Source organism: Microcaecilia unicolor, chromosome 10, assembly GCF_901765095.1.
Source record: "Microcaecilia unicolor chromosome 10, aMicUni1.1, whole genome shotgun sequence".
Classification (NCBI taxonomy): domain Eukaryota; kingdom Metazoa; phylum Chordata; class Amphibia; order Gymnophiona; family Siphonopidae; genus Microcaecilia; species Microcaecilia unicolor.
The window spans coordinates 155,828,265-155,853,391 of NC_044040.1; the positions used below are offsets into that span (position 1 = coordinate 155,828,265).

Here is a 25,127-nt window from a genome sequence, read left to right on the forward strand (position 1 = left end):
CAATGGGAATAACATGAACTTTCCTTGAGCGAACGATGGCCCCTTAACAAGGGCATAAACTCAACAAAAGGAGGGAATGAACTCATCCTCCTGGAGGGAATAAACTCGTCCTCCACTTTGTATAAACGGAGGGAATACTTGCATCCTCCTGGAGGGAATAAACTCATCCTCCCAAATCATGAACTGGAGGGAATGAACTCATCCTCCTATAACTGTAACAAGAATCCTGAAGACTGTTTTCCGACTCCCCAAGGAAGGAATATAACTTCAGGAAACAAGAACAGCACCCTAAAATCAGAATCACTGCAATACAGACAATCATACAGGGAGGGCTCATGGCTTCATCTGCTATGACTAAAGGAAAGAAAATTATCATGGTAAGAACCTAATTTTCCCTTCCTTGTCATCAAGCAGATGAAGCCATTACGTATGGGATGTAACAAAGCAATCCCTAAATAGGGTGGGAACAAGCCACACCACGCGCTATCACCTGTGCTCCAAAACTCGTCGGGCGTCCACAGACCCTGGGCATGCTTCCCCTGGCAATGTGCGCCCCAGCCCTTCAGGCTGGCATCTGTCACCACTAGGATCCAATCGGGGAGTGCCAGCGGCATTCCCCGCCGCAACATGCTGTCCGAGAGCCACCACTCCATACTGAGGCGGGCCGCAGAGAGCCAAGAAAGTCTGCACTGATAATCCTGAGATACTGGAGACCATCGTTGAAGTAGAGAATACTGTAGAGGTCTCAGGTGCGCTCTAGCCCATGGCACCACTTCCAAGGTGGCCGTCATCGATCCCAACAGCTGGACAATGTCCCAAGCTCGCGGGCGGGGCATCCTCAGGAGCAGACAGACCTAATTCTGAAGCTTGCACCGCCTTTGCTCAGGAAGAAACACATAGCCCGAGGCTGTGTCGAACCTGGCCCCCAAATATTCTAGAGATTGCGAGGGGGTCAGGTAACTTTTGGCCATATTGACGACCCAGCCCAGAGATTGAAGGACTGAAACCACTCTGGCTGTAGCTAGATGACTCTCTTTTTCTGAGTCTGCTCTAATGAGCCAGTCGTCTAGGTACGGGTGAACCCGGATACCCTCTCGCCTGAGAAAGGCAGCTACTACCACCATTACCTTGGAGAAGGTTCGGGGAGCTGTGGCGAGGCCAAAAGGCAAGGCCCGAAACTGGAAATGTTTTCCCAACACCGCAAACCGCAGAAACCTCTGGTGCGGGGGCCAAATTGGTATGTGCAAGTAAGCTTCTTTCAGGTCCAGAGACGTGAGAAACTCTCCTGGCTGTACTGCCGCAATGACAGCGCGCAGGGTTTCCATGTGAAAATGCCGCACTCTTAAGGACTTGTTTAGCTCTTTTAAGTCCAGGATCGGGCGAAAAGACCCACCTTTTCATGGCACCACAAAGTAAACGGAGTAGCGGCCTAGACCTTGTTCGGCGGGAGGCACCGGGGTCACAGCCCCTATCTGGCACAGACTGTGCAAAGTCTCCTCTACCGTCGCCCGTTTGGCGGCAGAACCGCATCGGGACTCCACAAACATGTCTCTCACCGGGGCATCAAATTCTATTCGGTATCCGTCTCTGATCAGGTCCAAGACCCACTGATCTGCGGAGATTTTGGCCCACTCCTCGAAAAAGAGGGAAAGTCTTCCTCCGATGACAGGAAATGAGGAGGGGGCCGGCGCACCATCATTGAGAGGGTCGCCCCTGAACTCCAAGCCTTGAACCGGCAGCTGCGGAACGTTTGTCCAAGCAAAAGGAGTTTCTCTGCTGAAAGCGGGCACACGAAGTGAACCCAGCAGCACGCCCCGGGCGGTACCTTCTGTAAGAGGAGCGGACCGCCTGACCCTTAGAGGAAGGCTTCGGCCTATCTTCGGGCAAGCGCTGAGGTTTGGAATCCCCCAGGCCTTTAACAATGTTTTCCAGCTCCTCACCAAACAGGAGAAGGCCTTGAAAGGGCAACTTCACCGACCTTTGCTTAGAGGCAATGTCCGCCGCCCAATGTCGTAGCCAAAGAGTGTGGCGAGCCGCCACTGCTACAGCCATTTGTTTAGCCAAAGCTCTGACCATATCATATAGGGCGTCAGCCAAAAAGGACAAGGCCGACTCCATCCGCGGAGCCACTTCAGATAAGGTCTCCGCTCCATCACCGAGCTGTTCCACTGCCTGCTGTAACCAAACCAGGCAGGCTCTAGCAGCATAACAACTGCATGCAGACGCCTGAACAGTGAGACCTGTCAAATCAAAGGACCGCTTCAGAGCTGAATCAAGCCTGCGGTCTTGAATATCCTTCAGGGCAACACCTCCTTCAACAGGGAGGGTAGTTCTCTTTGTCACAGCCATGACCAGGGCATCCACTTTAGGCATTGCAAAGCGAGCCAAATGTTCCTCACTCAGAGGGTATAATTGCCCCATAGCCCTGGCAACCTTCAAAGGTCCCTCGGGGTCAGCCCATTGAGCGTTTATCAGGAGGATAAGAAACAGGCAAAGCCAACTCCAAAAGACCAGGATCCATCGGGGGGGCAGGCAGAGGGTCCGAAGATCCCTGTGGAAGAGCTCTTTTAAGCATATACATCCTATGCAGCATTAAAACAAAATCAGGGGAGAAAACCGCTCCCTGACCGCTTGGATCCTGCCCAGGGCTATCAGCTCTATTATTAGCCTCACTCAGAGGACCCCCCCCCCCCCCCCGGATTCAGGGCTCTCTGTTGCAACGGAGGCCGCGCCATGTGGAAAATCCAAAATGGCGTCCGCTGCCAGCTCAGAGCGCAAAAGATCACCGCTCGCCATGTTCGGGCCGGCTCTACCGTCTGTACAGTACGAATTACAGAGCCCCGCTACTGATTTGCGCTTGCCACATTTAGAACAGCGCTTTACAGTCTCTGCAGCCATCGCCGAAAACGGTGGTAAAATTCAAAAATGGCGGTTCGCGCCAAAAACGTCCCGATCGCGGGCCCAGCACGGAGGAGTCAGAAAACACTCTTACCTCACTAGACCGAGTATCACAGCTCCGGTCCTGCAAAAGAATCTCAAGAAAAAAACCTCTTTTCCAAGATCGCTGCGTTAAAGCGCGATGTGACTTTAATTAATTAATTATTTATTTTTAACGCTGTGAGGAAAGCAGAGACAAAAGAGGTAAATAAAAACACTCCGGAGGCTCAGATAAGTGGGAAAGACAGGGAAAGGCGAACCAATGTGCCTGCATCCACTGAGTGGGAAAGGACAGGGAAAAGCAAGCTAATATGTCCACATCCACAGGGGCATCGGTAAGGCAGGGAAAGGGCTGACCTATGTGCCTTCAAAGTGAAGCTGCTATAGCCTCTAACACCCCGGCTAACAACTGGCAAGTCAGGAGCTACCCCCAGGCAGATTTTTGATGGAGCTCAAAGAAGCTGCAGCCACCCTGCTTGGGAAGATAGAGAATATTGAAGAGGCAGTGGAGCTAGCTGGCCATGAGGCACTGTGAAAAGTTGAGTGCTCTCTATCTCCCCCTGCTGGTTGATGGACACAACCCATACGAAATGGCTTCATCTGCTTGATGACAAGGAAGACAGTGTTTAACAGTCAAAACTGAATGCTATTTGCCCTGAAGCCAATACCTAGACTTATAGTTACTCTGAAGCCAACATCCAGACTTCTACAGTTAGAAGCACCAGCTTCCATACATGCATTTTTACAATGCATCACCTCCATTTTGAGTAACCACTAGACAAGCTGTGTGGTTTTTACATGCCATCACTTTTTTAATGATTCTATTGGAAAAGGGGGTCATAAGACTGACTCTGAAGTAGAGGAAGGGACTTGTAGAGCTCAGTCATCAGCATAGATGGGCAGAATTTTGAATTGTAAATGACCATGTGGTCTTTTATTTGCCATCATTTTTCTTCACTTCTAAAATGATTTTAGCCAGACATGCATAACATCAATAAACCAATATTTCACTAACTTGATTGAGGTTTTATGCTAAGAAAAGAGTATTTCCTGTACGTACAAAAAAAAAAAAAAACAACAACAACAAAACAAAACAAAACTACTAATGTATGGGGAATTCTTCATCCCTTACATCTTCAGTGTGTTCAGCCATTGCAATGATACAAAAAGACTCTTAGATATGAAGGTTTCTACCTAATTCTGTTGGCATCAGAATAATTTCAGCTAATATTGTAGTAAGATTTTAAGAAAAGTAGGGTCTACTTCAAAGTAAACGTACATGTGGAGTTAGTTGATTGAAAATATTTAGGGTTAGTAACTCCATCAGATAAGTGTTTTCCGCCACCAGGGAGTCCTAAAACAAAAGTTTTTAGGGGTGACAAATATTAACTGATAAAATAGCTGTTCGATCCATCTTCTTTCCAGCAACAAATGAATGCCTCTTGGACCACGGCATTTTCTTAGAATCCTTGCTTTTAATGCTGATCTGTATGTCATCAGAAGAGTAAGTGGCAGAAGAAATATTCTGCCTTGAACCTAAGGGGCTAAAAGAACTGTTTTGCAAGTCAGAAGGGTTTGGGGTATAAGACAAGCCTTCCATGGACTGTGAAGAGAATAGTAAAGAATAAAGCAAGGGAAATAAAAGTTAATATTAGTCAAAATACAAGTTAAACATTAAGTTGAAATCTGTAAAAGTAAAAAAAAAAAATGAATTTTATAAGTAAACTTTTAAACATACATCCAGTTTCATCTACTATTGTAAGGAGGGCCACTGGAAAATGCCAGCACTATGTAACTGCAAAACATTTCAATCTTCAAGCAGCTTAGCAATTTTCTGACTGCATTTCTCTGGGGGGAAAGGGTGAAAGAGATCTGTAAATTAACTACCTAATAACTTCCTTGTATGTGTAGCTAAAAGAGCAATATTGAAAACAAAAGGATCCCTGATAGAAGAACTAAGCAATTCCAGTTCTATAGCAAAACATTCTTGTAAATGGATCTCAATAGATTGACAGACTTTTTAAATTTTTATTTTTACTAGCATTATACAATAACCATTCAATTCAAATAAAAAGAAATATGGCTTACAAATAAATTTCTAAAAAAGCACACAAAACAAAAATTACATAAAAGGAAAAATTAAATGAAAGAGAATTTGTCTATCCTTTGTCAAAATTTCACATAATTTTCTAGTTGTCCTTGTTACAAAAAGGTTTAAAAACTGGATGATTTCCCTAACAGAAAAAGTATTAAGAAAAACTGATCTAAATACAGGCATACTTTGGATCTATATTTTTAGTTTTTTTCTATAACTAACTTTTTTAGAATTTGATACAGTGAAATTTGTTCTAGCTAATGTGGTAAGTGAAGTTACCCAACTGTAGCAGATGTTCTCCGAGGACAGCAGGACATACTTTTGCACGTGGGTGACATCTGAAAGAGCCTGGTGCAAACATGCTGTTCTTTAGTTTCTAATAATAGTACCTTTTGGAAACAGTACCATGCATGTGTGTGTACCTTCCCGCCTGTATGTGGCATGCGAGACCAAGGCAGTCTAGTATAATAGCTGAGAGAACATAACTCCTAGGGTAGGAGGGTGGGTATGTGAGAACATCTGCTACAAGTAACTTTGTTTTCTCCGAGGACGAGCAGAACATCCTATCCTCATATGTGAGAATCCCTAGCTTCCAGGCTGACTGAAATAATTAAAAAAAAGGGGGGGGGGGGGGGGACGGGAATATCAGGCCTGCAACAGGCTAAGGCCTAGAACTTTTTTTTTTTCAGATTAGCCTGGACAACAGCAAAATGGGCCTAGGAGGGTGGCGTTGGTTGTCAATTTAGACCCCAAATAAATTCTGAAGTACTGACTGACCAAATCGGCTGTCACATTGGGAATTATGCTCAAGACTATAAGGAGATGTGACTGTGTGGACAGAAGACCACGTTGCAGCCTTGCAGATCTCCTCAATAGAGGCTGATCTCAGGTGGGTTACCAGCACAATCATTGCTCTGACACTGTGAGCTGTGACATGATCCTCCAGAGACAGCCCAGCCTAGGCATAAGTAAAGCATATGCAATGCTAGTCATCTGGATAAAGTGTGTTTCCCTAATGGCTGACCCATTCTGTTTGGGTCAAAAGAAACAAAAAGCCTGGTGGACTGTCTATACGCTTTAGTTCACTCCAGACAGAAAGCCAAGGCTTATTTGCAGTCCATGTTGTGCAGTGCGCTTTCATCAGGATGGGCAAGAGGTTTGGGAAAGAATATTAACAGGACAACTGACAGGTTAAGATGGAATTCCGACACCACCTTACAGAGCCACAGAGAGACAAAGCCGTACACAGGGCAGGGCAGGCAGGCAGGCCGCCCCCCCCCCCCCCCCCCCACACACACCCAGGCCGCCACTGCCTCCACCACCAGGTCCCCTCCCCCCACTCACTGCATCTGCTCTCTCCCTCGGTCTCTCTCTTTCTCCTGCTCCTGTGTGTCGGGACCCGGGTTATCATATTAACGCAGCTCTGCCACCATAGGTCCTTCATCCTGCCACATCCCCTCCCGCCTATGCGGAAACAGGAAGTACTTTACACAGGAGGCGGCGGGACAAGGCAGGAAGGGGGACCTGTGGTGGCAGAGCTGCGTTAACGCATTAGCGCAATAACCCAGGTCCCGGCACACAGGAGCAGGAGAAAGACAGACCGAGGGAGCAGAACCTTCCGTGTGCCTGCCACCGGAAACCTTGCCAGCGCTGGGCCCCGAGGAACCTTGCCCCCTCACCTCACCCTCTCAGCGATCCTGTCATCTTAGGAAGGAGCTCAGGCTGCATGCAGAGAACTACTCCGTTGTGATGAAATCTAGTGTAACGTGGATCAGCTACTAGAGCCTAAAGTTCGCTACACCCGTGTGCTGAAGTGACCACAACCTAAAACAAAGACCTTACTGGTCAGGTACTTCAGATGACAAGTGTCAAGTGGCTCAAAAGGTGCTTTCATCAGCTGGGTGAGAGCAAAGTTGAGGTCCCATGACATTGTAGGAAGATTGATAGGGGGCTTTAATAAAAGCAAACCTCACATAAAGCAACTGAAGGCTGTACAGAGATCAGCTTACCCTCTAACAAATGGCAGCTTGTACATCCTGCAGCACCTGGGTGAAAATCCAGGGAACTTCTCCAGCCTTACGACTGGCTGGGTGTAAAGCCCTGCCTTTGCTTGACTGAACAGAAAGAAAATAAACGAGTTTTTTTGGGGGGTGGGGGGAGAAGGGGGAACAACAGACTGCACTGAGTTATCCTCTGCTGAAGGCTGCATCCAGAAAAGCAGCCTGAAAATTACCTCAGGTGGGTGAACTCAGTTGGCAGGAAAGGCCAGTGCTTCAGTCTAGTCATTCTGAACAGTGCAGTTTTCCAGTCTTGAAGTGAGAAAGCAACTTCCCATCCAAAACATAATAAAAATGATTATATATAGGAGGAAGCATAAAACAGTGCAGTCAGCTTTACTTAACTGGCGATGAAACAATCCAATTTAACTAGCTGAAAAAAGTCCACTTGCTTAACAACTCCAATTCTTGCTGTCTTCATTCTTGGCAAAGAGCCCGTTTCACATAGCTGACTCAGGACGGGGAACACTTTGTGAACAATCTAAGCAATCCAAGATGGCAACGAGATTTTAAAAGAACACCAATATACTGCACCAATCAGTTGAAAGAGTCCATTCAACAGCACAATACCCCAAAATTTTAGCTATAAAAAGTGTCCCATTCTAAAGGGCAATTCAACCCTTAGGTTGAACGGTCTGCAATTTATGCATCCAATGCTGCTCCCATCGGCAAAGAGACTTCGAAATTTCCCCTCTATGTACGGTAACAGTGATTTGGTCAATTGCCATGCATCTTAAATCAGTAAACTGATGATCGAAATCCATGCAATATTTTATCACAGGAGCAGTGATACATTCAGACGTTATACATAACTTATGTTCCACTAGTCTTGTTTTAAAAATTTCCTTAGTCTGCCCTATATACAGCAGATCACAAAAGCAGCGAATCATATATATTACTCTCTTGGACTGACTTGTGGTAGAACAATGAATCAAAAAATTTTGCTGGCCATTAGGCCACCAAGTTACTTCACAGGTCTTGCAATTATGAACTGGCACAGGCAACACTAAGATCAAGGCTTGACACTGTGGCTTTAATACCGGTGCCAAACTCCTTGTCATCTTAGTATGGGTCTCAAATACTGGTTCTGCTGGCACCACAGTTAGAACATAAGAAAAGTCATACTGGGTCTGACCAATGGCCCATCTAGCCCAGTATTCCGTTTCCAACAGTTGCCAAATCAGGTCACTTGCCAGAAACCCAAATAGTGGCAACATTCCATGCTATCAATCCTAAGCTTCCCCGTGTCTGTCTCAACAGCAGACTATGGACTTTTCCTCAAGGAACTTGTCCAAACTTTTTTTAAACCCAGATACGCTAACTGTTGTTACTACATCCTCTGGCAAAGAGTTCCAGAGCTTAACTATTCATTGAATGAAAAAATATTTCCTCTTATTTGTTTTAAAAGTATTTCCATGTAACTTCCTTGAGTTGAAGCCAATGTACACGCCAATACAATTCACATACTAGATGTGCCAAGTTTCAAGTATCCTCCTCTCCAACTCTTGTTCATAAGCCTTCATATATAGTATGCTAATAAAGAAGGAAATTAGCATACTATGCCTAAGGTTCAAATAAGTGGATGCATTGATATTTACTACAGCTGCATATGCACTCACTAGTGCACATTTCACCCCAGATTTGGAACACATTGCCCAAAGGGATTAGGAAGATGCAAAATTATTTGTTTTGGAACGCTTTAAAAACATTCCTTTTTAAGAAATAGGAAAATTGTTTTAAGCTTTGTTTATTCCCAGAGGTGTCTGGCTTCTTTATGCTGTTATCCACTCTGAACTTAAAGGGGTATGCACGGAATATAAGAGCATTTGTATTTGTTAATATGCAACATGTTAATCGATGCATGCTTCAGTAGCAGTCTATCTTATTTGAACACATTTAGTATTTATGCTGAACATTCTCATAGAACATTTCAGCCTGATACAATTCTCAGTTACACTAAAATGCTTCTAATGTTTGCATTTCCCACATCCTCCTTGCAATAATTTATGAACAATGCTATCAGCTATGTAAAAAAAGGTAAAATTATGTATCATACCTGATAATTTTCTTTCCATTAATCATAGCTGATCAATCCATAGACTGGTGGGTTGTGTCCATCTACCAGCAGGTGGAGATAGAGAGCAATCTTTTTGCCTCCCTATATGTGGTCATGTGCTGCCGGAAACTCCTCAGTATGTCGATATCAAAGCTCCATCCGCAGGACTCAGCACTTAGAGAATTACACCCACAAAGGGACACTCTGCCCAGCTCACCACCGCCGAAACGGGGGAGGGGAGTCAACCCAGCTCATCCCCACACCAGTGGGGGAGGGGAATCCGTCCAGCTCATCCTCGCGGAGCGGGGGAGGGACACCACACCTGCCGATGCAAGGGGATCTGGCTTATCCTGCGACCGCAACCACGGGAGGAGCTGGCTGACCCTAACACCGCCGAAGCGGGAGGGATATAAGGCTGCCCTACTGCCGCACGAAGCGGGAGGGAGCGCCGGCAGAATTTAGGTCTCAATCCAGCCCCGTAAAACGGAGGGGAGAGGAATGCAGCAGCTCACTGTAACACAAAATCGTCTCAACTCCAGAAGAATTCAATCGAAAAAACTTGAACACGAAGACCTCCTGAACAGGAACTGAAGACTAAACTTGAACCTGAAATGCAACCAGAATATAAACAGTACAGATATCTGGGAAGGGTTATGGATTGATCAGCTATGATTAATGAAAAGAAAATTATCAGGTATGATACATAATTTTACCTTCCATATCATCATGCTGATCAATCCATAGACTGGTGGGATGTACCGAAGCAGTACTCACCCAGGGCGGGACATTGAAATCCCTGACCGCAACACTGAATCTCCAAACCGGGCCTCCGCCCGAGCAGCCACAGTCAAGCGGTAATGACTGGAGAAGGTATGAGCCGATACCCAAGTTGCCGCCTTACAAATCTCTTCCGAGGAGACGGACCTGGCCTCTGCCATCGAGGCCGCCTGTGCTCTAGTGGAGTGAGCCTTCAGCTGGATAGGCGGCACCTTCCCCGCGGCCACATAAGCCGCTGCAATGGCTTCCTTGACCCATCTTGCCACTGTAGGCTTAGCAGCCTGCAGACCCTTACGAGGACCTGCGAACAGCACAAACAGATGATCCGACTTCCGGAAATCACTGGTCACTTCCAAGTATCTGATGATGACTCGTCTCACATCTAGATATTTGAGAGCAGAGTACTCCTCTGGGTAGTCCTCCCTACGAAAGGAGGGTAGACAGAGCTGCTGATTCACATGGAAACAAGAAACAATCTTGGTCAGGAAGGAAGGCACCGTGCGAATAGATACTCCTGCCTCAGTGAACTGCAGGAAGGGCTCTCGACATGATAGCGCCTGGAGCTCGGAAACTCGTCTGGCTGAAGTGATAGCCACCAAAAAGACTGCTTTCAACGTCAGGTCTTTCAGAGATGCCCTCGACAAGGGTTCAAAAGGCGGCTTCTGCAAGGCTCTTAGCACTAGATTGAGATTCCACGCAGGCACCACTGAGTGCAGAGGAGGGCGTAGGTGATTAACTCCCTTGAGAAAGCGCACCACATCTGGCTGCGAGGCCAGGGAAGCACCCTTCAGGCGACCCCTGAAGCAAGCCAGAGCCGCTACCTGGACTTTAAGGGAACTGAGCGAAAGGCCTTTCTCCAGACCTTCTTGCAGGAACGCCAACACTGATGAAATTGGAGCAGTGAAGGGAGAAAGAGAGCCTGCCTCACACCACGATGCAAAGGTATGCCAAACCCTGGCGTAAGCAGTAGAAGTAGAGCGCTTCCTCGCTCTCAGCATAGTGGCGATGACCTTGTCTGAGAAGCCCTTCTTCCTCAGACGCTGCTGCTCAATAGCCAGGCCGTAAGACCAAAGGGGGGGGGGGGATCCTCCATCACCATGGGACCCTGATGCAACAGGCCCTGCTCCGCTGCCAGCCGCAGAGGGCCGTCCACTGAGAGCCTGATCAAGTCCGCATACCAGGGACGTCTGGGCCAGTCCGGACCCATCAGGATTATCCGGCCCGGGTGCTTTGCCACCCGGGCTAGCACCCTGCCCAACATGGGCCAGGGCGGAAACACATAGAGAAGCTCCTGTGTCAGCCACTGTTGGAGAAGAGCATCTACTCCCAGAGATCGAGGGTCCCGTCCTCTGCTGAAAAAGCGCAGCACTTGGCAATTGGCCGATGACGCATCAGATCTAGGCTCGGCTGGCCCCAGCGCTTCGTGATGTCCAAGAACGCCTGAGCAGATAGCTGCCACTCTCCGGGATCCAAGGTATGGCGACTGAGAAGTCCGCCTTGACATTCATGACTCCCGCAATGTGGGCCGCCGACAGCTGTTCCAGGTTCGCTTCCGCCCACTAGCATAAATTCATGGCCTCCTTGGCTAGAGGGGCGCTCTTGGTACCTCCCTGGCGATTGACATAGGCCACAGCCGTGGCACTGTCCGACAGGACCCATACTGGCTTCACCGCAAGTACCAGGAGAAACTCCAAAAGCGCCAACCGAATGGCTCTGAGTTCCAGGAGGTTGATAGACCACTTTGCCTCTGCAGGAGACCAGAGCCCCTGCGCTGTCCTTCCCAAGCAGTGGGCTCCACAGCCCGTCAAAAAGGCGTCCGTCGTGATGACAACCCACTCCGGGGTCAAAAGAGGCATTCCTGCGGACAGCTTTTCTGGCCTCAGCCACCAGCTCAGCGCCTTGCGCACCGCTGGATCCAAGGGAAGGCGCACAGCGTAATTCTCCAACACTGGAATCCATCGCTGCAGCAGAGAGTGATGTAGAGGTCTCATATGGGCCCTGGCCCAGGGCACTACTTCCATCGTGGCCATCATAGAGCCCAACAGCTGCACATAGTCCCAAGCCCGAAGAGGAGAGGCTACTAGGAACTGGTCCACCTGAGCCTGAAGCTTGACAATCCGATTGTCTGGCAGGAACACTCTGCCCACTTGGGTGTCGAAACGAACTCCCAGATACTCCAGGGACTGAGTCGGGCGCAGCTGGCTTTTCTCCCAGTTGATGATCCACCCCAGGGAGCTCAAAAGAGCAATCACCCGGTCTGAAGCTCTGCCACACTCTGCATAAGAGGGGGCTCGGATCAACCAGTCGTCCAGATAAGGATGGATTTGTACTCCTTCCTTGCGTAGGAAGGCCGCGATGACCACCATTATTTTGGAGAAGGTCCGCGGAGCAGTAGCCAACCCGAACGGGAGGGCTCTGAACTGGAAGTGTCGGCCCAGGACCGCAAAACGCAGAAAGCGTTGATGAGGAGGCCAGATGGGAATATGCAAGTAAGCTTCCTTGATGTCCAAGGATGCCAGGAACTCCCCTGCCTTCACTGCCGCTATAACAGAGCGGAGAGTCTCCATTCGGAAGTGTCGAACTTTCAAGGTCCGATTGACCTCTTTGAGGTCGAGGATAGGCCGTACAGAACCTCCTTTCTTTGGCACCACAAAGTAAATGGAGTAACGTCCCTTGCCAAGCTGATCTTCTGGCACCGGAACGACCGCACCCAGGCGGATCAGATTGTCCAAAGTCTGCTGCACTGCCACAGCTTTGACCGGAGACTTGCAGGGAGAGTGCACAAACCTGTCTCTTAAGGGTCGGCAGAACTCTAGCTTGTAGCCGTCTCTGATGACTTCCAGCACCCAAGCGTCTGAAGTTACCCTGGTCCACTAGCCCAGAAACGAGGATAGGCGTCCTCCAATCTGCTCTGGGCCATGGACCAGTGCCCCGTCATTGGGTACGAGACCCTGGGGGAGGACCTGAGGACGCACCTCCGGGACGGCGGTCTCTGCGAAAGGAATGCTGCTTGGGGGAGAAGTTCCTTTTGAAGGAAGAGGGGGCAGAGGAGCCCGACTTGCCCGGGCGATACCGATGGGCTTCCTGAAACCGTCCTTTGGAGGAACCGGGGCGGGCACCACTGGCCCGAGCCCTGACCTCCGGTTACCTCTTGCCCTTAGACGTGCCGAGATCGGTCACAATCTGGTCCAGCTCGACCCCAAAGAGCAGCTTGCCTTTAAAAGGCAACTTAGCCAGGCGAGACTTAGAAGCATGGTCAGCAGATCAATGCTTCAGCCAAAGCCAGCGCCGTGCAGAGACTGTCTGAGCCATACCTTTAGCCGAGGCTCTCAAGACATCATACAGCAAGTCTGCCAAGTAGGCCAAGCCCGATTCCAGGGCCAGCCAATCAGCCCTCAAGGAAGGATCTGGGGGGGGAGAGCCCGCTGCACAATCGTCAGGCACGCCCTGGCCACATAGGAGCCGCAAACTGACGCCTGCAAACTTAATGCAGCCGCCTTGAAGGACGACTTTAAGGCCGCCTCCAACCTTCTGTCTTGGGCGTTCTTTAGGGCCGTGCCACCTTCCACCGGCAACACCGTTTTCTTAGTCACTGCAGTGATTAAAGAATCCACGGTAAGCCAAAGAAAGGCCTCCCGCTCACCTTCAGGGAGAGGATAGAGGCGGGACATCGCCCTAGCCACTTTAAGGCTCGCTTCTGGGAAATCCCATTGAGCCGAAATCAAGGTGTGCATAGCTTCATGCACGTGGAAGGTTCTAGGCGGGCGCTTCGTCCCCAGCATAATGGCAGAGCCAGCAGAGGCTGAGGGAGAGACGTCCTCCGGAGAGGAAATCTTCAAAATGCTCATGGCCTGCACTAACAGGTTGGGCAAATCCTCTGAGCGAAAGATCCGCGCTGCAGAGGGGTCATCCGCTCCATCAGAGTGGGAATCCGTCTCCTCCAAAGGACCGTTGGGAGAACTCAGATACGCTGCCCTCATCTACATCAGAGGAGACAGAATCCTCTAGGGCCTGGAAATCCACCCGAGGGCGTTTGCTTCCGGAGGCCTCAACCCCTTTATCAGACAGGGGAGCAGGGGCAGCGTTTTGCATAAGAAAAGCCTGATGCAGCAGCAAAATGAACTCAAGGGAGAAACCCCCCAGACTGTGCACTTCTGCAGCCTGGGCTACGGCCCTAGACGCACCCTCAACTGGCGCTCGCAAGAGCGGGGGAGAAACATGCTGCGCATCCAAAATGGCGTCCGGCGCGAAACTCCGAGAAGGAGCCGCACGGGAAGAACGGCGCTTAACTTTTGCCGCTTTCCTGCCGTCGCCCGAATCAAGGGCGACCATAGCATTAACGTCTCCCACCTCGAGGGTGGCCCAAGAAAAAGCCTTCCGAGCAGAGTGGCCGGCCAAAATGGGGAGGGCGAGCAGCAGGGGATGGGCGCTTATGGCGGGGAAAACCGCCGCACCGGAGGAAGAACCGGGACACTGACCGGACTCCAAACTGACGCCCAAAAAAGGCGATTCAGGCTTTAAAACCCCCGCTAGACGCACACACGCGGTCCGGGGAGCGATTCTTCGCGCCCTCGCCCTCTGACGCCATAAGCCACATGGAGACCGATCGGGGAACCCCCTGCCCGCTACAAAAGGTAAAAATTACCTGCTTCTCGCTCCGAGCTGTAACGAACTGGTGTCCCAGTGAGCAGCTGCAATAAACGCTGATATAAACGTTGAAATAAATGCCCTTAAAGGACGTCCAAATTTTTTTTTTTTTTTAACGGAGCCAGCGGGAGGGGGAAGAAAAGGAGGGACCTGGCACCACCAGGTTTGCACTTGCTCAAGAAGAGCCCTCAACCTCAGGAACTCAACAAAACCTAAGAATTAGGCTGGGAGACCTAGCCAGAGCTGCTGCTGTGTGTGACCACCACCTGCTGAGATAGAGAACATACTGAGGAGTTTCCGGCAGCACATGACCACATATAGGGAGGCAAAAGGATTGCTCTCTATCTCCACTGCTGGTAGATGGACACAACCCACCAGTCTATGGATTGATCAGCATGATGATATGGAAAAGCAAATTGCTGAGAGGCAATGGAAACTAGGTTAAAGAGAAAAGGTTCAGCATAATAATGCCATTAAAACTGCAGTCCATATCCAGCCCCAACCTACAATCTAAAAGTCTGTATGCAAAAATAAATAAAAATAACAACAAAAAAGGGGATGGGAGAAGAGAAACAGGACTGCTTAATTTAGGCATTTGTACTGGGGAATTTTTGACATGCAATGCCAGAAAATAGGCACACTGATTATAATGTCTGTGATCAAAATAGAGACCATTGCATTTTTTAAAGACGATATTTGGATAGTTATATTCTCTCAGGTTGGTGAGATTTTTGCAGTTGTGCAAATTGTTTCACTATGGTTGATTTGTGGAGCCTGGCCATGTGAAAGTTAACAACTTTGTTGTTTTATTTTGACATTTTATCATTATATTAATTGTTTATGTCTTCAGTTAACATCACTGGTCATCTCTTTATGGGAATCTGTCACATCATAATTGCTTATTGATGTTTTATCACTTCAGCATCCTCTATTTCTGTTATGTTACATAAGTACATAAGCACCGCCATACTGGGAAAGACCAACGGTCCATCAAGCCCAGCATCCTGTCTCCGACAGTGGCCAATCCAGGCTTCAAAAACCCGGCAAACCACCCTCCCCCCCCCCCCCCCCAAAAAAAAGAAAAAATTAATAATGTTCAATGGACTTTTCCCTTAGGAATCTGTTCAAACCCCCTTTAAATTCCGTAAGGCCAGCTGCTGTCACTACATTCTCTGGCAATGAGTTCCAGAGTCTAACTACACGCTGAGTAAAGAAAAATTTTCTCCTATTTGTTTTAAATCTACCATATTCTAGCTTCATCTTGTGTCCCCTGGTTTTGTTGTTGTTTGAAAGTATAAACAATCGCTTCACATCCGTCTGCTCTACTCCGCTCATTATCTTGTAGACTTCTATCATATCACCCCTCAGCCCGCCTTTTCTCCAAGCTGAAGAGCCCTAACCTTCTCAGCCTTTCCTCATAAGGAAGTCGTTCCATTCCCTTTATCATTTTCGTTGCCCTTCTCTGCACCTTTTCTAATTCCTTTATATCTTTTTTGAGATGCGGCGACCAGAATTGGACACAATACTCGAGGTGCGGTCGCACCATGGAGCGTTACAATGGCATTATAACATCCTCATGATTGTTTTCCATCCCTTTCCTAATAATACTCAACATTCTGTGCGCTTTCTTAGCCGCCGCAGAACACTGGGCAGATGTTTTTAATGTCTTATCAACAATTACTCCCAGATCCCTTTCTAGGTCTGTAACTCCTAACGCGGAACCCTGCATGACATAGCTGTAATTCGGGTACCTCTTACCCACATGAATCACTTTGCACTTGTCAACATTGAACTTCATCTGCCACTTGCACGCCCAATCCCACAGTCTCGCAAGGTCCTCCTGTAATCTTTCACACTCCTCCTGCGACTTGACGACCCTGAATAATTTTGTGTCATCTGCGAATTTAATTACCTCACTAGTTACTCCCATCTCTAGGTCATTTATAAATACGTTAAAAAGCAGTGGTCCCAACACAGACCCCTGTGGGACCCCACTATCTACCCTTCTGCAATGAGAATACTGACCATTTAACCCTACACTCTCTGTTTTCTATCTTTTAACCAGTTTTTAATCCACACTATCTCCTATTCCATGACTCTCCAATTTCCTTTGGAGTCTTTCATGAGGTACTTTGTCAAACACCTTTTGAAAACCCAGATCACAATATCGATCAGCTCACCTTTATCCACATGTTTGTTCACCCCTTCAAAGAAATGTAATAGATTGGTGAGGCAAAATTTCTCTTCACTATATCCATGGTTGATTTTGTATCATGAATCCATTTTGAATATGCTCTGTAATTTTATTCTTTATAATAGTCTCTACCATTTGGCCCGGCACCGACGTTAGGCTCACTGGTCTATAATTTCCCGGATCACCTCTGGAACCTTTTTAAAAAATTGGTACTAACAATAGCTCTACAAATTCATTTTTCAATTCTATCAGTATTCTGGGATGAATACCATTTGGTCCAGGAGATTTGCTACTCTTCAATTTGTCAAATTGCGCTATTACATCTTACAGGTTTATAGAGATTTCATTCAGTTTTCTGTGACTCGTCAGCTTTGAATATCTTTTCTGGCACCGGTATCTCTCCCAAATTTTCCTTAGTGAAGACCAAAGCAAAGAATTAATTTGATCTCGCTGCTATGGCTTTGCCTTCCCTGAGTGCCCATTTTCACTCTGTGGTTATCTAGTGGTACAGCTGATTCTTTTGCCAGCTTCTTGCTTTTAATATACCTAAATATAACATGATTAGCAGTGGTGCTAATTACAGTATATTTAAGTAACATTTATTCTTGTCAGATATGAAAGCTCTCTATAGTAATTAGGTATTTATGGGAGGAATAGACATTTATTATTAAATACATCCATCCATCCATCTATATATAAATGGTGATACATATGGGCACCTGATGTTTGTCAGTGGTTGTGCTGCTGCATATGCAAGTGCAAGTAGAGAGCACACAGCACAAAGCAGTATGTGCAGTTTAGTGGAAGCACTGAGCAGTGTTGATGGTGAGGAGCCCAGGCTCCACTAGGTAATGTAGTGAAACTGATGATGGGACAAGTGCAGTCCCACTACCCCAAAGCCCCAATTTCAGACACATTGGGTTAATTTTATAAAAGTTTTTCCATGTATAAAGCTGGTTTTACACGCAGAAAAGGCCATGTCTCGTATATCTATATTGCACTGCATTTGTCTAGTAAGGCAGTAGAAATCAATAACAGCAGTCTCCTGACCTTTAGCATATATTTTTTGTCTCATTTCCCCAGCCTTTTGGAGATAGCAGATGTGTCCCACCGTATTGTGTCCACTGCCTTTGTTTTTAAACCTGTTCATTTGTATAGTTTGCCCTTCAATTTTGCATCATGAAATGGCTGGTTGGGTTTATGTGGAAAGGATAAGGAGTGAGGGACCATTAGATTGAGGGTGTCCGACTTTTTACACTTGAAATGAAACTGGAAGTCAAGATATTTGTAACCATAATACACTGTTTTGGATGGGGTTTTAGAATACATCACTTTTGGAAGTTGGGGAGGGCTTCCTTTCTTCCCATTCCTGCCTCTGGCTCCCCAAAGAAATGGCCAACTACCTCCTTTTACTCATCCTCCACTTGTTTTTTTTCTCATTCTTATCTCTGTCCATCTAGTATCTTCCTTTTCAAATCCTTCCCATCCAGTCTTCCTCTCTCGTGTTCCCCTCACCCTGTCTCATTCCACACAAATCTCTAGCCTGCTTCCAAGCCCCCACCCCATTTCTGTCATCTGGCTTCTCTTTTCCTCTTTCCAAAAACCTGGAGACTCCATGCTGCTGATACCCTGAAACAATTTGCAACCCATTGTCACAGGCTGGCTACTGCTGATGCTGTTATAACACAGCAAAAAAAGGAGTGGGAGACGGATCAGAGCATTTCAAAGACAAACCAGGGAGTATTCAATGATGAAAACTTTTATTAAAGACTCTTAATTTCGACTCGACACAGTACCATGTTTTGGCACACAAGTGCCTTCCTGCCTCAGGAGTCTGTCTTCTAAGGTCCAAATGAGCAAAAAATATGGGGGTGTGTTACAGAAATTAAAATGTTAGAAAAAGTCTTGAAAAAGACCGTTTTTTTTTTTTTTTAAGGAATGATAATCTTTAAAGCATGCGCTGTCAGCGCATACAGATTAGCAACGTTAAGAGATGCTGTTAACTCCCATAACCTCACCTAGGCTGAAGACTGCAGACCCGACTCCTTAATCTGCATTTGTATTTGTGACCTGGATTGGCCACTGTTGGAAACAGGATGTTGGGCTTGATGGACCTTTGGTCTGTCCCAGTATGGCAATACTTATGTACTTATGTAACTTGATTGTGTGCGTGCAGGATCTTAAGACTACACAGAGCAGAATTGGCTTTGGCTTTGTTCTTGTTGTTCTGCAGCAGACACTCCTCTCCTCCAGTACTGGCCCATGACTTTTGAAAAAAGATAGATGGAAAACAGCAGCAACAGGAAGATTTCTGCTTCTGTGGGTAGATTTGCAGCACTTGCGGACACATTTTAATGGTGGCTATGTTACTCCAGTGTGGGTATTTGTGTGTGTTCTTTTTTCTCCGCGGTTAGGTGCGGCAGTGTTTTCGCTGCGCTCCTTCAGGCCCAGGAAGAGACCTACTGTTCGCGACTGATTTTCGCTTCCATTTTCTTTTTTCTTAAAAGATTTTTTAACAAAAGAAAGAAGTTTTCCCATAGTTTCTTATCTTTTTGTCCACTTCTAAAGCTTCCTTTTTCGACGCAGCCAGCCTTTGGGCCGCACGGTCAGGTTTTTCCCTTTTTTGTGTTTTTTCTTTCTTGGCACAATCACGTCGTTTGATTTCGCCGAAGCTGTTTTTTCTTCCATGTCATCAAAGACACCCAGCGGCTTCAAACATTGTACTCAGTGCAACCGGACCATCTCAGGTACAGATACCCACGCTTGATGTATCCAGTGCCTTGGGCCTGACCATAGCCCAGCCGCTTGTAGTCTGTGTCTTTGTAAGAAGAAACGGACCCAAGCGTCTTGAGAGGCACAACGAGAGAAGCTTTTTGAGGCTCAGTCCGGTCCTTCGACATCGACAGCAGCATCGATGTCGAGGAGAGAGGTAATGGCTGCTGAGAGACCAACTCGCGCTGGGAGCAGTGAGGTGTCAAGTGGGTCTCCACCTGTCTCGGGGCCTCCTGTTATGCAGGCCTCCCGGGAACGACCTTCGTCTAACCCGGCCCTGAGGAGACGTGAGGATTCCACGTCCTCCCCATCGGTACCGAGGAGTCTCGATGACGGGCGTCGAGCGAAGACTAAGAAGCATTGCTATTGTTCTCCTTCGATGCACGATACCGGGAGCTCCAGGGCATCGAGAGTCGGCACCCGAGAAGCGTCGGTGCCGAGAGGACCACTCCCCCTCGGTACAGGAGGTGCCGATGCGTCGGTCTCTTGGCAGCCCGGTACCTGCTTCCCGAGCCTCCACGGATTCTGACACCACCTGTTCCACCGGCCCCGCAGCCTTCTCTGATGGCGGCTCTTGACAAGCGTATCTGGGCCTTGTTTCCAGAACTTCTGGAAGGCTTACTTCGACAATCAGCTTCAGTGCCGGGGGTGCTTGCGCCTTCTGTGCCATCTGCTGTAGCGGTGTCTGGCTCTTCTCCTGTGGTCTGGAGTGCTGCCTCGATGTTGATGGAGGGAGCTTCGCCGCAGTCAGATCGAGTGTCGACTTCTCGACATCACCACAGAGGACATCGTTCCTCGGCATCGAGGCAGGTCCAGTGTCAGAGTACCTTGACACGTGTTGTATCTGACACTGAGCAGGAGTGCTCGTGGGAATCAGAGGAAGATCCTAGGCACTTCTCTTCTGATGAGTCCTTTGGGATTCCCTCTGACCCTTCTCCGCTGGAAAGAAGACTATCTCCACCCGAGAGTCTGTCTTTTTCCTTCTTTGTCCGGGAAATGGCTACGGCTATTCCCTTCCCTGTGGAGGTTGAGGATGAGCCCAGGACTGACATGCTGGACCCCACTAACTACCCTTCTCCACTGAGAATACTGACCACTCAACCTTACTCTTTGCTTCCTATGTTTCAACCAGCTCTTAATCCACAGTAATACCCTACCTCCGATCCCATAACTCTCCAGTTTCCTCAGGAGTCTTTTATGAGGCACTTTGTCAAACGCCTTTTGAAAATCCAGATACACAATATCCACTGGCTCCCCACTGTCCACATGTTTGTTCACCCACTCAAAAAAATGCAGTAGATTGGTGAGGCAAGACTTCCCTTCACTAAATCCGTGCTGACTTTGTCTCATCAGCCCATGTTTTTGTACGTGCTCTGTAATTTTATTCTTTGATAATAGCCTCTACCATTTTGCCCAGTACCGACATCAGACTCACTGGTCTATAATTTCCCGGATCTCCTCTGGAACCTTTTTAGAAAATCGGCGTAACATTGACTACCCTCCAGTCTTCCGGTACCACACTTGATTTTAGGGATAAATTGCATATTACTAACAGTAGCTCTACAAGTTCATTTTTCAGTTATATTAATACTCTGGGATGAATACCATCAGGTCCTGGTGATTTACTACTCTTCAGTTTGCAGAACTGGCCCATTACATCCTCCAAGTTTACAGAGAATTCATTTAGTTTCTCCGACTCGCCTGCTTCAAATATGCTTTCTGGCACCGGTGTCCCTCCCAATCCTCCTCGGTGAAGACCGAAGCAAAGAATTCATTTAATTTCTCCGCTATGGCTCGGTCATCCCTGATTGCCCCTTTAACACCATTTTCGTCCAGCGGCCCAACTGATTCTTTAGCCGGCTTCCTGCTTTTAATGTATCTAAAAAAATTTTTTACTATGTATTTTCGCTTCTAACGCTAACTTTTTTTCAAAGTCCTTTTTTGCCCTCCTTATCTCCGCTTTGCTTTTGGCTTGGCATTCCTTATGTTTTATCTTGTTACTTTCAGTCGGTTCTCTTCTCCACTTTCTGAATGATTGTTTTTTGGTTCTAATGACTTCCTTTAACTTACTGTTTAGCCACGCCGGCTGACATTTGTTTTTTTTTTTCCCCCTTTTTCTAATACGCGGAATATATTTGCCCTGTACCTTCAGGATGGTGTTTTTAATCAGTATCCATGCCTGATGCAAGTTTTTTACCCTGTGAGCTGCACCTTTCAGTCTTTTTTTCACCATTTTTCTCATTTTGTTGTAATCACCTTTTCTAAAGTTAAACGCTAGTGTATTTGATTTCCTAAGTTCACTTACTTCAATGCCAATATCAAAACTGATCATATTATGATCACTGTTATCAAGTGGCCCTCGCACCGTTACCCCCCACACCAGATCATAAGCTCCAGTAATGACTAAGTCTAGTATTTTTCCTTCTCTTGTGGGCTCCTGAATCAGCTATTCCATTAAGCTGTCCTTGATTTCATCAAGAAATTTCACCTCCCTAGCATGTAGAGATGTTACATTAACCCAGTCTATATGTGGATAATTGAAATCACCCATTAATAATAATTGCCCAATTTATTCGCTTCCCTAATTTCCTTTGACATTGCTGCGTCCGTCCGCTCGTCCTGGCCAGGCGGACGGTAGTACACTCCTATCACCGTCCTTTTCCCCTTTTCACGTGGAATTTCAATCCACAAAGATTCCAATAGGGGTTTTGTCTCCTGCAATATTTGCAGCCTGAGTCAAGGTTCTCATTTACATACAGTGCTACCCCTCCTCTTATCCTATCCACCCTATCGCTATGATATAATTTGTAGCCCAGTATGACTGTGTCCCATTGGTTATCTTCCTTCCACCAGGTCTCAGAGATGCCAATAATATCCAATTTTTCATTGTGTGCAATGTACTCCAGCTCTCCCATCTTATGTCCCAGGCTCCTGGCATTTGCATATAGACATTTCAATGCATGCTTGTTCCATTTTATATTACGTTTAATACATGGCATTATTAATATGTTATCTTCTGTCTGGTCATTATTAATTTTATTTAAGGCCATCTGATCTACTACGATTTCTTTGACATCCTTACTTACAAGTAACCTTTTCTTCCCTGTCTAGGTGATATCCTCAAAAGATACCTTATCCTGAACCATGCACTTTTGTGTAACTGTCGGCCTTCCCCCCCCCCCCCCACCCCCCCGTTTCTAGTTTAAAAGCTGCTCTATTTCCTTTCTAAAAGTTGACACCAGCAGCCTGGTCCCACCCTGGTTAAGGTGAAGCCCATCAGATCGAAATAAGCTCTCCCTTCCCCAGAATGCTGACCAGTTCCTCACAAATCCAAAACCCTCTTCCCCACACCATCGTCTCATCCACGCATTGAGACTCCGGATCTCTGCCTGGCACTTGGGCCCTGTGCGTGCAACAGGTAGTATTTCAGAAAATGCTATCCTAGAGGATCTGGATTTGAGCTTCCTTCCTAAAAGCCTAAATTTAGCTTCCAGAACCTCTCTCCCACATTTTCCTACATCACTGGTACCCACGTGTACCAAGATGGCCGGCTCCTCCCCAGCACTATCTAAAATCTTGTCTAGGTGCCTCGTAAGTTCCGCCACCTTCGCACCAGGCAGGCAAGTCACCAGGCGATCCTTATGTCCACCAGCCACCCAGCTATCTAAATGCCTAATGATTGAGTCGCCAACTACAACAGTGTTCCTATCTTTTCCCCTGTGGGCTGTAATCGGAGACATATTCTCAATGCGAGAGGATAATACATCCTCTGGTGGGCAGGTCCTGGCTACAGGAGTACTTCCTACTTCACCAGGGGAATGCTCTCCTTCCAGGAGACCTCTCTCCTCCAAAGTAGCACAGGGGCTACCTGACTGGAGGTGGGACCTCTCTACAACATCCCTGTAGGTCTCATCTATGTACTGCTCTATCTCTCTCATCTCTACCAAGTATTGAACTCTAGCCTCGCGAGAACGGACCTGTTGTCTGAGAGCTAGGAGCTCTTTGCACCGGGCACACACATATGACTTCACATGTTACCTTTACTCACTTTTTTAAACACTGTATGTATGTACATGTTATGAAATAATGTTACATTTTGATCTTTTATGTAGATTTGCATATGTCTATCATTTTTAACAGTCAAAAATTAATTAGGTACTCAAAGAATTAATTACTTCAAGCAAGTACTCGTATCTTAAAGAGGAAAAAGGCCTCGAGAAACCCCTTGACAGCTAAAAAAGTCAAACTGGGGTTGGACTTCCTCATCATCGGCCCAAAAACCTCTATACGCAGACTTTATTGGCTAAAGAATATCAGAACAAAACTTAGCTCAAGGACGAGTCAGTCTCTGTGCTCCCTTGTTGGTTAAGACAGTGATGCAGTTGATCACTGTCTTAACCAACAAAGGAGCACAGAGACTGACTCGTCCTTGAGCTAAGGTTTGTTCCGATATTCTTTAGCCAATCAAGTCTGCGTATAGAGGTTTTTGAGCCGATGATGAGGAAGTCCAACCCCAGTTTGACTTTTTTAGCTGTCAAGGGGTTTCTCGAGACCTTTTTCCTCTTTAAGATACGAGTACTTGCTTGAAGTAATTAATTCTTTGAGTATCTAATTAATTTTTGACTTTCAACCGATCAACCTAGGTAACTTACCCCATTATATAGATATCATTTTTAACAGACACAGGCATAGATGCCGAAACACGGCCCATGTCAGGTCCCATAATAAAGACCTTCTTGTTATCCCAGCTCCAGAAGCCTCTAGTGCTTTTTGTATTTCTTAGTTTGTACTTTGGTTTCCCTCTCTTTGTCATTGGCTATGATGACCAGGGACATACTTGTATACAAACCAGGACGAATTAGGGCTGAGTACAGGTATAGTCATGAAGTATGCACTTAGGTTATAACATACACACACTAAACAGGTATGTCAACCAGAGCTGGGGTAAACAGATGTAAATGCATTTTAGCCACAATTTTGGCTGCTTTTCTACTGGTATTTTATAAATACACAGGCACCTATGTGTCTTCGTAAAATAGATACTTCCTTGGCTTCTTGACCTAAGCGAATTGTTATAAAATTGCCTTCTTTAAGCAGACTGCTTGTGTGGTAACTCTCACAAAAGCATATTGAACAATTAAGCCAGTGACTTTGCTGAACATTTAATTTTCAGAAACATGATACATACCTTTTCTGCCTTCTTGTCAGAGATGTCTTGCTTTTCTAGAACTGACATACTTTCTTTTAGGTTCTTCACTATGTCTGCAGGAGACTTGTGGGACTTGCCAAAAGGGAATGGCATGATTATAAGTTATACAGGTTGTCACGCTCAGGCTCCTGCTTTCACCTACACAGAATAAACCAAGAAAGTCTATGATGAAAATATCCAAGCTTGTATACAGGGACAAAGATGACATTAGTAATGAAGTATATACTCGATGTAGGGCACAGTGGAACTTATGTATTGAGGACACCTGCTCATGCAGATCATTTGGTCGTAACACTGGGTATGTACTAAGAATTTTTCTCACAGATACAAAATGGACAGTGCATATGATCCTTAACATCCTTTCTAAAGTAGTAATGTGTGAG

General features: G+C 46.7%; 1 protein-coding gene across 2 annotated transcripts in view; it reads right to left on the reverse strand.

Annotated features, from left to right (window-relative positions):
- The window catches only part of CAB39 (calcium binding protein 39), a 235,191-nt gene that overhangs the window by 72,992 nt on the left and 137,072 nt on the right, over positions 1 to 25,127 (reverse strand). Inside the window, exons 2-3 of one of the 2 annotated variants that reach the window (XM_030215807.1) lie at positions 24,724 to 24,882; positions 4,328 to 4,540 (exon numbers count right to left, since the gene is read on the reverse strand). In XM_030215807.1, coding sequence (XP_030071667.1) covers positions 4,328 to 4,540; positions 24,724 to 24,837 — 327 coding nt within the window. In that variant the 5' untranslated portion in view covers positions 24,838 to 24,882. The remainder of the gene's footprint in view (positions 1 to 4,327; positions 4,541 to 24,723; positions 24,883 to 25,127) is intronic. The other variant, XM_030215808.1, reaches the window with a different exon arrangement.